The sequence below is a fragment of the Fonsecaea pedrosoi genome (assembly GCF_000835455.1).
Source record: "Fonsecaea pedrosoi CBS 271.37 unplaced genomic scaffold supercont1.7, whole genome shotgun sequence".
Taxonomy (NCBI): Eukaryota; Fungi; Ascomycota; class Eurotiomycetes; order Chaetothyriales; family Herpotrichiellaceae; genus Fonsecaea; species Fonsecaea pedrosoi.
The window spans coordinates 2,221,645-2,236,785 of record NW_013550609.1 but is presented as its reverse complement, the minus strand read 5'-3'; the positions used below and the strand labels follow the sequence as shown (position 1 = coordinate 2,236,785).

Here is a 15,141-nt window from a genome sequence, read left to right as displayed (position 1 = left end):
TTGAAGAACTATGATCAACGCAAGTCCCCAAGGTCATGACCCTCGGAGCTCCAATTAACGTGACAATTCTAGTATTGGTTCGAACGGGCCATTTCACGCCGATTCCTGTTGGTTGCACCCCATTGAAACGCGATCTTAAATCCTACATCTCTTCCGGCGTCATCAATCTCGATAAGCCTTCAAACCCCTCCAGCCACGAAGTCGTCGCTTGGGTCAAGCGCATATTACGAGTAGAGAAAACCGGCCACAGCGGAACACTTGACCCCAAAGTGACGGGATGCTTGATTGTCTGTATCGACCGAGCTACTAGATTGGTGAAATCGCAACAAGGTGCTGGAAAAGAATACGTCTGCGTTATCCGACTACACGACAAATTGCCTGGAGGAGAAGCACAGTTTGCTCGAGCACTCGAAACACTGACGGGTGCTCTGTTTCAACGACCTCCCCTCATTTCTGCAGTCAAGCGACAGCTCCGCATCCGAACCATCCACGAGAGCAAGCTGTACGAATTCGACAATGACCGGCATCTTGGCGTTTTCTGGGTCAGTTGCGAAGCTGGAACCTACATCAGAACTCTCTGCGTACACCTGGGATTGCTGCTGGGTGTCGGTGCGCACATGCAGGAATTGCGGAGAGTAAGGAGTGGAGCTATGGCCGAGAGCGATGGGATGGTGACGTTGCACGACGTTCTCGATGCGCAATGGATGATGGACAACAACCGAGACGAGTCGTATCTGCGCAGGGTGATCTCGCCGCTTGAGAGTCTGTTGACGACATACAAGAGAATTGTTGTAAAGGACAGCGCGGTCAACGCTGTCTGCTATGGCGCCAAATTGATGATTCCCGGTTTACTGCGATTTGAGGCTGGTATCGAGGTCCACGAAGAGGTTGTGCTAATGACGACGAAAGGCGAGGCAATCGCTCTTGGCATTGCGTTGATGTCAACCGTCGAGTTGTCTACCTGTGACCATGGTGTCGTTGCCAAAGTTAAGCGGTGCATCATGGAGAGGGATCTGTACCCGCGGCGATGGGGTATGGGGCCTGTGGCGCTCGAGAAAAAGAAGATGAAGTCTGATGGAAAACTTGATGTATGATCTTCTCCACTTCCTCGCCTCCGCTTTGGTGCTAACGTGTTACCACAGAAATATGGCCGACCAAATGAAAACACTCCGGCGAAATGGAATGCTGAGTACACCGACTACAGCGCCTCCGCCAATGCAGAGGGCACCAAATCCGCCCCCGTCGGGGAGACCACGTCCAGAGCCGATGTCCTTTCCGCCCCACCTGTTGCCCCGAATGGTGAGGCTGGTAGTCAAATGGACCTCGATGAGAAAGCAGCAGCAGAGCCTGCAACGACAAACGGCGAGTCGACCCCAAAAATCAAGAAAGAAGAAAAGGACAAGAAGCGCAAGAGCAAACACGAAGGTGAGACGCCCGAAGAGAAAGCTGAGCGGAAACGCAGGAAAAAGGAAAAGAAGGAGAAGAAGGAGAAGAAGCGCGAGAGCGGGGTGAAGAAAGATGACAGTGATGACAGCGAGTAAAAGGTTCGCTGCTGCGACTCCCTGAAAGGTGTTTGGCGAATCGGGACTTCCATTATTACGACTCTAGTTGATTTGCTTGACGAAGTGCATGCCCTTTCGGCATTGATAATACAACAGAGACGCCAACCCGCAATCCACATTCTTGGGGAGATTCGGACCCAGGGCATTCTCAATCAGAGGCACTTCAGAGATGTTGATACGACCCGCATTCCTTGCGCTACCAGGTTTTGATGGCTGCATTCCCACAGCCATAATCCGAGGCACGCAGAAAAAGGGAGAGGGTGTCTCTGTGGCAAGGCTGACTACTCTGCAAGGAGAAAGGTACAGCATCCAGGCCGGGACAATCAAGACGTACAACAAGTCCCAGCGCAACGATTTTCCTATTGGCTTGATTGACGAATGCACTTTCGGTCATGGAAACGCGTTGTCTTATCTGTACTTAAACGAGGACCAAGTCGATACACGCTCTGCAGGGGCTGGTGAGGCGGTCGGTGTGCTTTTTGGGTCTTGTCTGGTTGGTAAAAGAGTTCTAAAAGAAAAGCTTTGTGAGACACACACATGTTATGGAGTTTCTATGCGAACGATAACTGGATCATCTGGCTGGCTACGATCTGGGAGATGCCCTCGTGGCGGCGACAGTGGCATCAAGTGGTGCTGGCTGGCATATTCAATGCTTTGGAGTCTTGCTGGTTGTGCTGCTTGGATTTTACGATCGGTTGGTATCTTGAGGTAGCATTACCAACAGCACCTACAGTATCTGCTCGTTGTGTCATTGTGCCTGCTCGGTCGATTTGTGCCTGGTACTGGTACTGTGGTTAGAAGTGTATGTAGTCAGTACCGTTGTGATAATCACCTCTTGACTCTTGACTCCCTCCTTAGCTACGTGCCTCTCTCCCTGCGGTCCATATCCTCCGCTCGCCGTTCTTCTTATCCATCGCCCTCTTGACACAGTCTACCTCACCTCCTCATGTACAATGTACAATCTCCCTACTATACCTCTACTACAGTACGAGGACGAACCACCTCTGATCACATGTACCACGCGAGAACGAATACCTGGGCCAAAAGAGTCATCTAACTCCCAACTCCTTTCTCCTCTGGGCCTGCTGACCAGCATATTGAGTCTCAAGTCTTGAGTCATCTCAGCTCAGCTCATCTCACCTCGTCTCGTCTCGTCTCGTCTCGTCTCACTTATCTCACGTCCTATCCCCGGTCCCGATCCCATTCCAATCCCCATTCCTACCCCTATCGCCCTAGCAGATACAAACCACCCCTCCCCCGATCCCAGGACCAACCCAGCACAAGACAACACAAGACAACACGATGCAGCATCAGACGCAGGGGATAACACATCATCCTGCCGGACCGAACCTTCTCCAACGGTTTCGGGGCGGGACTGAGCGGCTGCTAAGCTGCTAGACAGGGCAAGGGGGAGTAAAATGGATTATGGAATAGAGAAGAGCAAGTAAAGCGCTATGGATGACTGACTGGATGAGTGGATGAATGCTTTCATGCAGACAAGGATACAAAGAATGCAAGGATGTGTGCATGCGTGCGTGAGTGAGAGAGAGAGGGAGACTAACGTGACCAAAGAAAGAAAATAACTCGTGTAGTTGTACTTGTTCTCGGTACATTCCGACATTCCGTTGACGCGAAGTGATTCCTAGATACGTACCGAGTACAGACCCTGGTTGCCTGGCAAACCTGGCTTGGTACCAAAGTCCTCATACTAGTGTACCTACGTAAGTATTTGAGTAGGTATGTACATACATGCATGTATGCATGCATACTGAGCGGCTGAGCGGCTGATCTGTAATTCATGGCATGGGTATCATCAGCATCCTGCCAGTGGTGGTGGTGGTGGTGGTGGCAGATTGGGAAAAAAAGAAGAAATGACGTCTACAACATCTACGGTTGTCAGGCTTGGATGAGCACGCAGCACCACCAGGCACGGCAATGTGAGGTGAGGTGAGGTGAGGTCAGAGAAAAAAGGGGCCGAAATATCACCCTTCATTCTCGTGTGGAACAAGTTCATCCATCGATCAGTCTAACCACCCATCCATCGATCGTCCATTGACACTGACGAAGGATCGACCGGATAACCAGAGAGAAAAAGAAAAGCCTCAACCAACCCAACCAAGCAGGCAAGCAGGTTCGCATGAGGCAAGACTTAGTAACCCACGCAAAAGGCAACCGAGCAACCGAGTATGTATGCAATCTGACTTAATCCACGGTGCTTCCCGGTGGTGGTGCCGGGCTATGCAGGTACTGTGCAGGCAAAAAGCAGGACCGGATGAAGATCAATGCACTGCCTTGCTGGGTCTTGGGTTGTGGCTCTACATGTTGGGCTCAGCCGAGACAACAGATCGGATCTCATCCTCGCCGGTGACATGCAGATGCATCGATGTGGAACATACGCCCGGAACTGCGACCTGCTGCTCGTCGTCACATCAGGAGGCTCATGGGAGGAAGCCTCACAATCCGTGATTGCACGCCAGAGCACACAATAACATCTTGCTTCATTTCATTTGGCTCAAAGAACAGAATACTCTCCTTTAGCGGTAAAATATCCAAACCCCAAAAATGACCGGATTTTATCAAAACAGCATCCCCTAAAGTTGTGGTACAGTGTATCGGTCGGCGTTGCCCGGGGCGGAGGTTGAAGCGTTGGTATATAGAGAGATCCAAGGCCGGCAAAATGCTGGGTATCAGTACCTGGCCTCGCACTGGCAACCAGGCTTGTATGCTAGGTATACCATCTCTGCATGTTGTTACAGGAGTCGGCTCGCTTTTCTGCGGGTTCGCTGGTTCCGGGTGACCAGAATAGGTCGACAATCGAGAACACATCCGCCATCGAGGGAAACAATTAAAATGCCTTCTTTTTGCCCCTTCGTTGCTATCCCAAACCACCAATATGTAATCGCCATCCTCCCAAGTCTTTCGTCTGAGCATTGTCGTAATCTCGAAGCTGGTGGGGGAAAAAAGACCCAAACAAAAACTGATAAAGACGCTGGTCTTTTGGCTCACTGTGAAAAAATTGTTCCAATCATCACTTCGTCAAGGTCATGCTCGTGGCTGAATCACGAGACGTTGAAATTAATCATGTAGATGCGCGGCGGATGCAGAAGCGCCTTGCGAGTGCATCATCATGCCAGAGAACAGAAGAAAACGAGGCCTTAAAAGCCTTCTTCGCCTGCCTTGCACACCTTGATCTCTCTGCCCCATTCGGATTTGAGGACTTGCGATGCGGTGATGCGGCGGCCAGGATTCGGGTCGAGGATCGAGTAGATGACGTTTCTGCAACGAGCCTAGATGAATCAAAGTCAGTCAAACCCTTCAAACCAGATTCTCGGGAAATGCTTACCCTGTGCAAGGTCTCGATTGGGGCATATCCCTCTTCATCTTTCCGTCCTTCAAGATATCTCTGATAGAATTCGTCCTCTTCCTTGCGGGCCACTCGCCAGAGATGCCGCCCAGTCCGCATGGCCATGTAGATGACACCGCACGCCCACACATCCACAGCCCGGGGATCAAATTCGCCACCGCCGTATTCTTCTGGGGCAATGTACGGAGCGCTGCCACAGAGCCCAGCCGTCATATGGGCTTCTTTCTCCCAAGCCATCCGGAAACATTCGCCATTGCCAAAGTCGGTGATTTTGAGGGCGCCGTGGGTGGTCAAGAGAAGATTCTCGGGTTTTAGATCGCGATGCGCCACTCCCATCTCGTGCATGTACTCGACGCCACGCATCAATTGCTTGAAGAAGCAGTCTGCTTCGGGGACTTGGAGAGTACCGGCGGCCAGAATCAGTGTGTAGAGATCTCCGCCAGCACAATATTCCATGACTTCGCAGTAGTCCCCTTTTGCATCTTGTAGGAGATCAAGGGTGTGGATGATGTTAGGATGGCGGAGTGAAGAGGAGATGCAGAACTCGCTGGTCAAGCGTTTCTGATACTTTTTGGCCGTTTCTTGCGGGCGGCGGCGGAACTCCTTGACGGCGTAGAGCAATTCTCCTCCAGCACTATTAGGGTCTGGTTTGTGAGAGATTCTGACGATGCCGAAAGCGCCGCGGCCAACAATTTCCTGGCATTTGCCATATTTTTCGACCAAGTTGGCCGTGGCATTGGGGCCGCCCTTCTTGTCCGACGCAAGGCTATCCTTCTCCGATCTGAGTTGGTCAACCCAAGACGACATCAGTGTCAGTTGTTGGTCACCCGCGCCATCCTGATCCTTCTTCTTGCCACCACCGAGCATGTCGCGGAGCATGTCGGACAATTTTTCCTGCCGTTTGGCAGACTTGAGAAAGTGTGCATGAGAGCCGTCATCGTGCATCTCGAATCGTTTATGTAGAGCACTGGTGGGATCTGACGGCGGCTCGCCTTTGGTCTTCTCTTTTGCAGCGCCGAGTATAGTCATCTTGCGGACGCTTTTCTCGTCAGTTGAGCCTTGTCTACCGGGGGGTGGTCTGCCGTTGGGTGGGTGGCCGTTTTCTAGACGAGCGTCGGGAGAGGTTTCCTTTATTTCAGCTGCAACTTTGGCGGCGGCCTCGACGTCTTTGGGGTCGGTCCGAGAAAACATTCGCGTCAGACGGTGCGTCATTTTGCCCTTCTTTGCAGGCTCTTTAGCTGCAGCTGCGCCCGAATTTGACGTCGTGGGGGAGAGACTTGACAGGCTAGTGATGGGCGCGGCACCGCCGTTGGTTGCCGGGATTTGGAGGTGTGCCGTATCCTCCACCGATCGTGTTATTGAATGCGTGGATGCATCATCGTGTGACACAGGCGACTGAGCGAGCGCAGGGGAGTGTTCCGCAACGAGATGAACTGACGATGATGTCTGATTCATGTGAATGGTGTCTGCGTGAGGAAGGCGTACGAGAGAGGAGTGGGGTCGCGAGAGTGGTTTTGGGCAGGGCGCCCTATCTCTCTGTGTTTAGTGGCGGTAGATAAGGTGTCCTATGCGCGACTGCAGGTTCGTGTAACAAGAAGCCTGGCTATAAAATCTCAAGGATGATTCTCGAAGGGTTCAACGCGGCAAAATCACCGTTCTTTTTCTCACTTGTGGTGATTTCTGGATGAGGTTGGATATTTGGTAAGAATGATAAATATGTGTGGTGGCGAAGACGGAATGGGTGCGTGCTATTGCCAATGTAAAAAAAAAATAAGGAAGCCTAAGAGGGGCTAGAAATTGCGCAGCAGTCGAGAGAGGGCGACAGAGGGCGACCTTGATGGCTTGCTGAGGCCTTAAGTGATGAAAAGGACGTTTGAGGGGCGGATCGTGTGCAGGCGCAGGCAGGCAGATTTCACGATCTGTCCAACACCTGAAATCAAGACCCTTTGAACTTTGGGGAAGCCCTTGGCCCTTGGCCCTTTTCTCCTCGTGAGCCAAAACTTTTGCCAGTTGTGTGATGCTGGTCAGTGCTCACCGGAAAGACGGAGCCAGCTGTTCAGGTGGGTTTGCACAGTGGCTGTGACGGCCAGGCCTGCGATACAGGGGGACAGTGCGGGCAGCGCAGGAGATTGGTCTGCTTAGGAGCTGCTGACCAATGCAGGACCGTGCGTGCAGATACAAGTTCAAGGGCCTTCTATTGCTCCAGGTCTCGGGAACAGAAGACGTAAATCGAAAGCGGTAGTGAGAGAGGTAAGAGTCGTCCAGTTAGGTAGGTTGCCTGGCTGCTGCGAAGGATGGTGAACTCAGGACTTGTGAGGGTCAAGATGCACGCGTAGTTGAGAGTCTGCAAGAGCAGTCTAGGGAGTGGGAGAGTAGCAGAGCGGCACAACGCGTTGTCCACTTGTGAGGATTTGTATGAGAGAATTTCTGTTCGTCCAGTCCCGATTTGTGTGAATCTCAGCGATCCAATTCCCGTGTTTCCACTACCACTACTCAGCAACCACCTCTTTCCGGTGATGGTGATGGTGACTAGGGGGTACTCGACAAGTTGCTCTTCGTGGGGATCGAGGACAGAGGTGGAGATGGGACGGGTGCATCAGTGAAGATCTCTTTTATAAGGAAATAAAACAATAATAACAACAAGAGTCCAAGCAGTACTAAGAGGCTGATCTGGTGGTGCTGCGAGGGTGAATGACTTCAATTGTCCATTCAAGTCACTGCTGACGAGGGCGCGATGGTAGAGGGCCTCGAATGTGGGTGGTGAAGTGAAGGGTGATTGCTGAAGCGTGCAGCGTGCATGCATCATGCGGGCAGGCTAAGTTAGTTGGTTTGTTTAACTGGGATTGTACCTCCCTGTAGGTGCCCCTTTGCCCCTCGATCCTCGCCAGAGTGGCCACCAACCCACCTGGACTCCCCCTACCATTACCTTGCAGTAGCCCGGGCATGTCGGTTACTTAGGCGGTTCCTGCAGGTAATAATAATTCACCCTGGTTAACGGCCTGGAGCATGCAGGTTTCGTCCGAGTTTCTTCATGAATTTCCCTGTGTCGTGGCAGGCCGTTCGTCCGTTTGGTGCGCCCAATTTATTCAGTACCCAATGGTAAACAGCATTGACACTCCAAGGAACGAAGTACACATGACGGGCATACAAGAATATGACCTACCATGGTAGTCTGTACATACACGGCCCGCCCATCGACGTACAGGATTGGCAACTCACTGTTCCAGGTTTTCGATTGCGATCGAGTATGTAATAACAATTCAAAATCAAGAGTCAAATCCAATGACAATCAATTCTACCGGCCGGTTCTTCATCTCGTCTCTTATCCACTGGTGCCGAATCCTCACATCTCCATCTGCCTGCGTCTGCCTGCGCCCAGCTCCTCCATCATCACCACACCACAAACGCCAGAAGGACATACTTGGTACAGGTCCTCAGATACCTTATGCGTTCCCTTGCTCGCAGCCCTGCTTGATAACAATATCCTGTGCCATCACCCTGCACGCTTACGTCTTTCGTTCTTCTTTTTTTCTGTGGTTGGATTGACTGCCTCGAATCACGTTCGTCCAGAATGTGCGACGCTGCAACCATCCTCTCCTCTCCACCACCACCACCTCCCCCTCCACTTCGCAGCTTCGCGGTCTAGGTCCAGGCCCCGGCACGATTTCAAAGCAAGGATGACTATAGCATGACTTCCTTGTGTGGTGTTTTCCGCAGAATAGCGAGGCTCGCCAGGATGCTTTCCACTCTTGGATTCTGACTGCTGCAGCTCCATCTGCACCTTGTTCGTCATTTTCTCCTGTCATCAATTGTTTCCCGCAGGGGGCCACTTTGGCTTCCTCTGTCCCATCTTCTCGTCCCTAGACCGTCTCACCGCTTGAAGCCTCGGATCCCATAACCCAGTCCAGCGGCACGACCACGCACGACCTCCGTCCCTCTGCATGTGCTGGCGAGCGGCTCCATCTCGGATGTTGTGTCTACGGTGACCGTCTCACCGATTCTCGCAATGCACTGTTCTTTTCCATATGTTTTGGAGCTTGGAGCAGACATGTGCTCGTTTCCTACACCGTTCAATTCGAAATCTGTCCCTACCACCATGTGCCATAGATGGCCACATGGGATATCAAGGAGATTGACATGTGAATCTTAGCCATCAATGCTCGACCCGGCTCTCATTCAACCTCCTTGCTCTCCGAGGGTATTTGCGGTGCATTCTCTCGGTACTCGAGTCCCCTCTCCTCGGGTTCCCTTGCCTACTTAACCCCGGCAAAACTCAAGACCGTTCTTCTAAGCCGCTATATCGCCGGGTGGTATGTTTGGCAAGGGAGTAGCCGCCTCCGCATTCACTGTGGAAGAGGAGTAGATGATGGGGTATGTTGGTGGCTCTTCTATTGGCCATCAAAGCACGCGCCCATCGTGAATTCCCGGACCACCTCTACAGCTGAGGACGCGTGGGGACATGCCTGTGTGCGTTGTATCTATCTCATTGACTGCCGAGCAAGGCGTGTCCCATTTTTCTCTTCCGTCTTTCATTCCGAACTGGATATCCGCTGGCTTTACCCACCCTGTTGCCTTCTGCTGGACCACGTCCCTGGCTGCACCCCTGGCGCATCTCGTCGAATGAGTGGCCCTGCATCTCGACCATTCCAGCATGCGAATCGAGTGAGAAATGCACCACTCATTTGAGCACGAGGAAATCCTGATCTTCACCTTGAGACTGATCATAACAGCGGTGATCGTCAGTCGTTGGTCTGAGAACAACATCTCGTTTCTGCGAGACTGTTGAAACACGACATTCCAGCTCATCACTAACCTAGCCGAGCCCGTGAAGGAAGATAAGACTTGCCGCAAAAAAGCAGGGGATGAACAGCCTGGCTAATCTCGCACTGACGTTCAGGAGGGACAAGTTGTGCAGTACCTGGTACACCGCATTTCTACACTTTCTAGGTGGACAACCAGCTCTCGGGAGGTGTGTTTCATGGCCACCCTGCGGCGCCCAGCCATCTCGATCTGGATCCGGCTCGCAAAGAAGAGTGTGCCTCGGTGATGCTCGAGTTAGACCGGTCCAATTTCGTCGTTTCCCTTGATGATAGGATGTTTGTTCAGGGAGACTTTCGAGGGGTTTCGATAGCAGTTCACAGGGGACATGGGAGCAGGCACCCTGATGCCGGCTCTGTCGTGTCGCTGACCCGAGGGCGGACATGCGAGCGCGAGGGACTTTGCCCTTTCGTATCCATCCTCACCTCGAAGAGTTCCTCCCTTTTCGTCTTTTTACTGCCCAATCCCCGAATGAGTCCCCTGCTCGGCTTTCATCACCTGCGTGGACTATTTTGATCTTGGTTACCGGGCTTGGATACTTGTGTACATGTATAAGCAGGAGAGGTTACGAGATCTTGTTGATATCCTGACTCGCCAGAATCCACGATTGTCCTGTCTCAGTGGCTTCTCACCCGGCATTTGCAAACACTCGCAACAAGTAAGTTCATTTCAGACTTCAGGATGGTTTTCAAGCAAGCACGAGCACAGTATGCACCGCAGAACTTGCACCCTATTCACCGAGGAAGAGGAACAAAGGGGTACAGTGACACAAGGAGAATTTGAAGTTCGGACGAGGATCAATTGCTTCCACTTCCGTTGAATACACGTTGTAGAGCTAATATCAATGCAGTTGCTTGTGGTTTCTATCCATATGCTCCTCATACCGAACCGCTAGCGCTATCTCTTACCTCGATACGATATGAGCGTCCCTTTCAATCGTCTCCAGACATTCAACAAGGAGAAAGCCGAATACTGTTCAGGCATTTCGATATGTTTTGAGGGGTGTTTGCCAACAAACAAGGGGATATGCATTGTGCTGCCTTCTAATCCAGCTTGAATTCAAAGTGCTCCCAGGGTCAATAGACTGCAATGACACTGTGTCGGGTGATCCAACCATCCTCACACAACGTCCTTCTTTGCGACCAACACCGGCCCGCTCGCACTGGTATCATCGTCCCTGGGGACGACATAAATATGCATGAGCAAGAAGAAGACGCGAGACATCCAACTATCCTGACTATTTATGACCATTCTGACAACGATCTGCACCCAGACAAAGGGCCGTGGCATCTAGTTAATAATCATAGTAGCCCGGGAGTTTTGATCAATGTTCATGAACAGGACTTCAGAGACGGATAGGGCGTTGTTCACAATGTCCGAAGGGCGTTTGAAGTGCTCAGCACCAAATGAACACCGTTGTAGTAGGAGAGGGCTGCTCCTTTATCTTGAATGTTTGACGACCAAGTTGGAGCCCGTGTAAATGAAAGATTTTCTTCAGGGCGTTTTGGACAGATACATGCTGTGTACTGTTGACTCTGTCTGGCCCATTTGATGTCGGAAAGCCCACCGGCCCAAATGACAGTGATGGCACTCCAATGATGGAGTCCGATAGAGGAGCAAGTGTAAAGTGGATCTTGTCATGCCAAGCCGCCACGCACACCTTCTGCACTACTACTTAAGATGCCTCGCCGTACTCTCGCGTCATCGTTTTTCCGTCCCCCAAACTACGTCATGAATTATCGGGGGCGCCGCTGGCGCAGTTTAGGCGCCGATTATACGGCAGTCCATGCGGCCTGGTGGCGCATGTTGAACGGCACTAATTGGATCACGCTTGATCTCACCTTCCACTCTCTCTTTCTCTTCCTCAACACGATTGAGGACGGCCCACTTGCGTTTGAGTCGGCCACCGAATACAACCGCCGCCTGTTCAGAAACTGGAATACCTATCTCAACCAGCGCGATGTCGTGGGCCGGATTCAAGAAGGGCGTGAACCGCGCCACCACGCAGGTGATGATGAAGACGGGTAAGCGTCATTTGAGAATCAGTGGCAGCCGTGCGCTGACCATGTCATCTAGGCCAAGTCGAGAGGACGAACGACCGAGACTACGAGGTCGAGGAGAGGTGAGAGCGGAGCCCATCTGAAAGCGAACAGAACTACAACTAACGGCAATGTTACAGGAGGTACCGGACGATGGAATCGGCCGCGAATCGGCTGCAGAAGGAAGCGAAAGGTTATCTCGACAGTCTGCGAGGTGAGTTGAATTTGAATTCATGGTCAATGGCTCTAGAAACTGACTGCGCTTCATTCAGCCATGACAGCATCCCAAATGAGGATAGCAGAGACGATCGACGCATTCTACGGCGACGCTGGTACCAGAGATGGAGTTTCGCGATCCTACAAGCAGGCCGTCGAAGATTTAGACGCCGAAACCATCAAAGCGCTTGATGGTCCATACCGGTACGTGTCACTCTCACCCTTGCTCAATATGCACCGCGCTTACTGACGATGTTGACAGAGCAACTGTGCTTGAACCGATCTCCCGCTTCTGCGCATACTTCCCTGACATCAACGAATGCATCAAGAAACGAAATAACAAACTCCTGGACTATGATTCCATGCGTTCCAAGGTCAAAAAACTGGTCGAGAAACCCGACAAGGATGTTACCAAACTACCTCGCGCGGAAAAAGAAGCAGAAATGGCCAAGCAAGCATACGAACAACTCAACGAACAACTCTTTACTGAACTTCCCCAACTTATCGATCTCCGTGTTCCCTATCTCGACCCTAGCTTTGAAGCGCTAGTCAAAATTCAACTCCGGTTCTGCGCAGAAGCCTACAGCCGCATGGCACAGGTGCAGCAGTACTTGGACCCAGAAACTAGAGAACAATATGCACGTGGAGACCTGGATAACCGCGTCGAGCAAGTTCTCTCAGAGATCCGAGATTTAACCATTGCTGGAACTGTCTAAGCAAGACACACTCCGACCCAAACTTGAACATTCCCCAGCAAATGGATTTTCATTGTCTGAAAATTGACAGGCACCACCAAATTTTACAAAACACAGCGCAGGAAATGCTTTCTTCATGGCTAATGGATGGACGACTGAATGGGATTGAGATGGAACTGGTGATGGGCTGGGATGGCTTGCCTCTATTGAGTGCGACAGAGCACAGCACAGCATAGCGTTGGCGTTGTATGGCAGGCACAGGCTTGGTACAGACGCTACAGACACTAGAAAGCATTTGCTGCAAGAGGCAGAGAGCTTGGAAGGCCGAATGGCTCATGGCTGTCATAATACAAATGAGCTTTGAAACGGGCGATTCTGACGCGTGTGGAGACGTGAAGCCATGCATTTTACATATGTATACAATGCCAATAGCTGATCGTCTGCACCCCATGCCGATTCGCCGAGAACCAGGCCTCCAAAGCAGATCCATGTGTGTACGTCCTGTAGCTACGGTACGACCATTGTCCCTCGTCCCACCATCATGACACAGTAGTGTAGTTCTTGTTTTCCCCCGCCGCCCGCTTTAGAATTTGTATAAAATGGCAGCTTAGAGATAGGTAGATCAATTCGGCGTCACTTTTTTTCTTTCCCTCAAAAAGGTAATCTAGATGGCGCCCAAGTCCTTGAGCTTCTTGATCATGCCGTCCACATCCTCGACCTTGCCGCCGCCCTGTCGCACGGGAGGCTCTTCGACCTTGACGGTCTTCAACCTGTTGGTGGCGTCGACGCCGTAGTCTCCGAGCGTCTTCTTCTCCAGCTTCTTCTTCTTGGCTTTCATGATGTTGGGCAGACTCGCGTACCGCGGCTCGTTGAGGCGGAGATCCGTCGTGATGATCATGGGCAGTTTGGCCCGCACCGTCTCTGCTCCGCCGTCGACCTCGCGCTCGACCGTCACCGTCTCGTTCTCGATCGTGACTTTAGACGCCTGCGTGGCCTGCGGCCAGTTCAGTAGGCCCGCGAGCATCTGGCCCGTTTGGCCGGCGTCATCGTCGATCGCCTGTTTCCCCAGGATGATCAGGTTGCTCTTCTCCTTCTCGGCGATGGCCTTCAGCAGCTTCGCCACGCTCAACGGCTCGAGGGGTTTATCTTCAGGCACGTCGACGAGGATGCTGCGGTCTGCGCCCATGGCCATGGCCGTCCGCAGGGTGTCGGCGCATTTCGCCGGGCCGGCGCTCACGGCCAGGATCTCTTCGACGGGTTGTTTGCGCTCGCGCAGCCGGACGGCTTCTTCGATGGAGAGCTCGTCGAAGGGATTGAGAGAGTGCTTCACCCCGGAGGTCTCGACGCCTGTGCGGTCGGATTTCACACGGGGTTTGACCTGTGTTGTGAGGAAGAGGGTCAGTATGACATGGTGAAGTACACGAGAGAAGCGGGACAGGCGATAAGGACAGCGGAGGTGGTGATTATATGCTGCAAAACATGCATAGGCGGTGGAGGGTGCTCACAGCATAGTCAATGACACGCTTGACAGGGACCAATATCCTGAGCTTCGACGACATCTTTGGGCTCCTACGTCCCCTCTTTCTTCCTTTTGCTCGACAAGGAACACAATGCAGGAGTCGTCAGAACATGCAATGTTCTCCAAGTGTCAACTTTTTTTAGAAGGCACGCTGACACCCTGAGAGTTACTTGGGAATAGTTGTGGTTGGGTAAGAGCTCCTTCGATGTTCCAATAAATCTTGACTCGAGAGAGACACCCGCAATCGGAGAGTCCTCGACTCCAAACCTCGGAACCGACAAGCCAGACGCCTAAATTCCCCGAGCAATGAGCGGCAGCGGCTAGTGGCGGCGTAAGAAGGTGACGGCATCATCTCGGAAGTCCATGTCTGCCAACAACGGCAGGTGACCCGAAATGCAGCAGACAGATCTTGGCGAAATGCCAAGCCCACAGGGACGGGCTGCGAAATTTGGTTACGGGCAATTCGGCCAAGTCAAGTCAAGTCGGTACGCAAGAAAACTGACCACTTCCAACAAAGCTACCTGATTTCTCTTCCATCCACGACTTCGTCACTGGACTGAGAAGACAATCAAGATGCCGGTACGTGCTCCCTGAGACCACTCCCAGACAATTGTGCGATACAAGACGTCGAAACGAAACACTTTCCCAGTGTGATCATATTGAAACTCCCCCTCCCGGAAAGAAACACATCTGCCTCCTCAACCCAACCGCGTATGCATTGTGCATACATGTCACAGGGGAAATGAAAAGCGACCATGAACTGACCGAAGCATCTACAGAGCCACAAATCCTTCCGCACGAAGCAGAAGCTCGCGAGAGCGCAGAAGCAGAATCGACCCATCCCCCAGTGGATTCGTTTGAGGACGGGAAATACCATCAGGTCAGTCGCCCACACTTGAGAAAGAGAAAAAACATCCTTCCATCAAAA

At 52.1% G+C, this 15,141-nt stretch overlaps 4 protein-coding genes across 4 annotated transcripts; 2 read left to right on the top strand and 2 right to left on the bottom strand.

The window, feature by feature from the left end:
• Nucleotides 1-35: 35 nt before the first annotated feature.
• Nucleotides 36-1,541, top strand: Z517_10861 (centromere/microtubule-binding protein cbf5; the record flags this gene model as incomplete). The annotated part of the gene is made up of 2 exons (XM_013424470.1): nt 36-1,088; nt 1,143-1,541. The coding sequence occupies 2 exons, from the start codon at nt 36-38 to the stop codon at nt 1,539-1,541; spliced, it is 1,452 nt and encodes a 483-aa protein (XP_013279924.1).
• Nucleotides 1,542-4,717: 3,176 nt separating this feature from the next.
• Nucleotides 4,718-6,381, bottom strand: Z517_10860 (uncharacterized protein; the record flags this gene model as incomplete). The annotated part of the gene is made up of 2 exons (XM_013424469.1): nt 4,718-4,849; nt 4,906-6,381. The coding sequence occupies 2 exons, from the start codon at nt 6,379-6,381 to the stop codon at nt 4,718-4,720; spliced, it is 1,608 nt and encodes a 535-aa protein (XP_013279923.1).
• A 5,323-nt stretch (nt 6,382-11,704) lies between these two features.
• On the top strand, nt 11,705-12,715 carry Z517_10859 (protein hob3; the record flags this gene model as incomplete). The annotated part of the gene is made up of 5 exons (XM_013424468.1): nt 11,705-11,768; nt 11,821-11,866; nt 11,924-11,997; nt 12,056-12,203; nt 12,262-12,715. 5 exons carry the CDS (start codon nt 11,705-11,707, stop codon nt 12,713-12,715), a joined length of 786 nt encoding a protein of 261 aa, XP_013279922.1.
• A 643-nt stretch (nt 12,716-13,358) lies between these two features.
• Z517_10858 (uncharacterized protein) lies at nt 13,359-14,253 on the bottom strand (the record flags this gene model as incomplete). The annotated part of the gene is made up of 2 exons (XM_013424467.1): nt 13,359-14,072; nt 14,200-14,253. The coding sequence occupies 2 exons, from the start codon at nt 14,251-14,253 to the stop codon at nt 13,359-13,361; spliced, it is 768 nt and encodes a 255-aa protein (XP_013279921.1).
• Between the last annotated feature and the right edge of the window lie 888 nt (nt 14,254-15,141).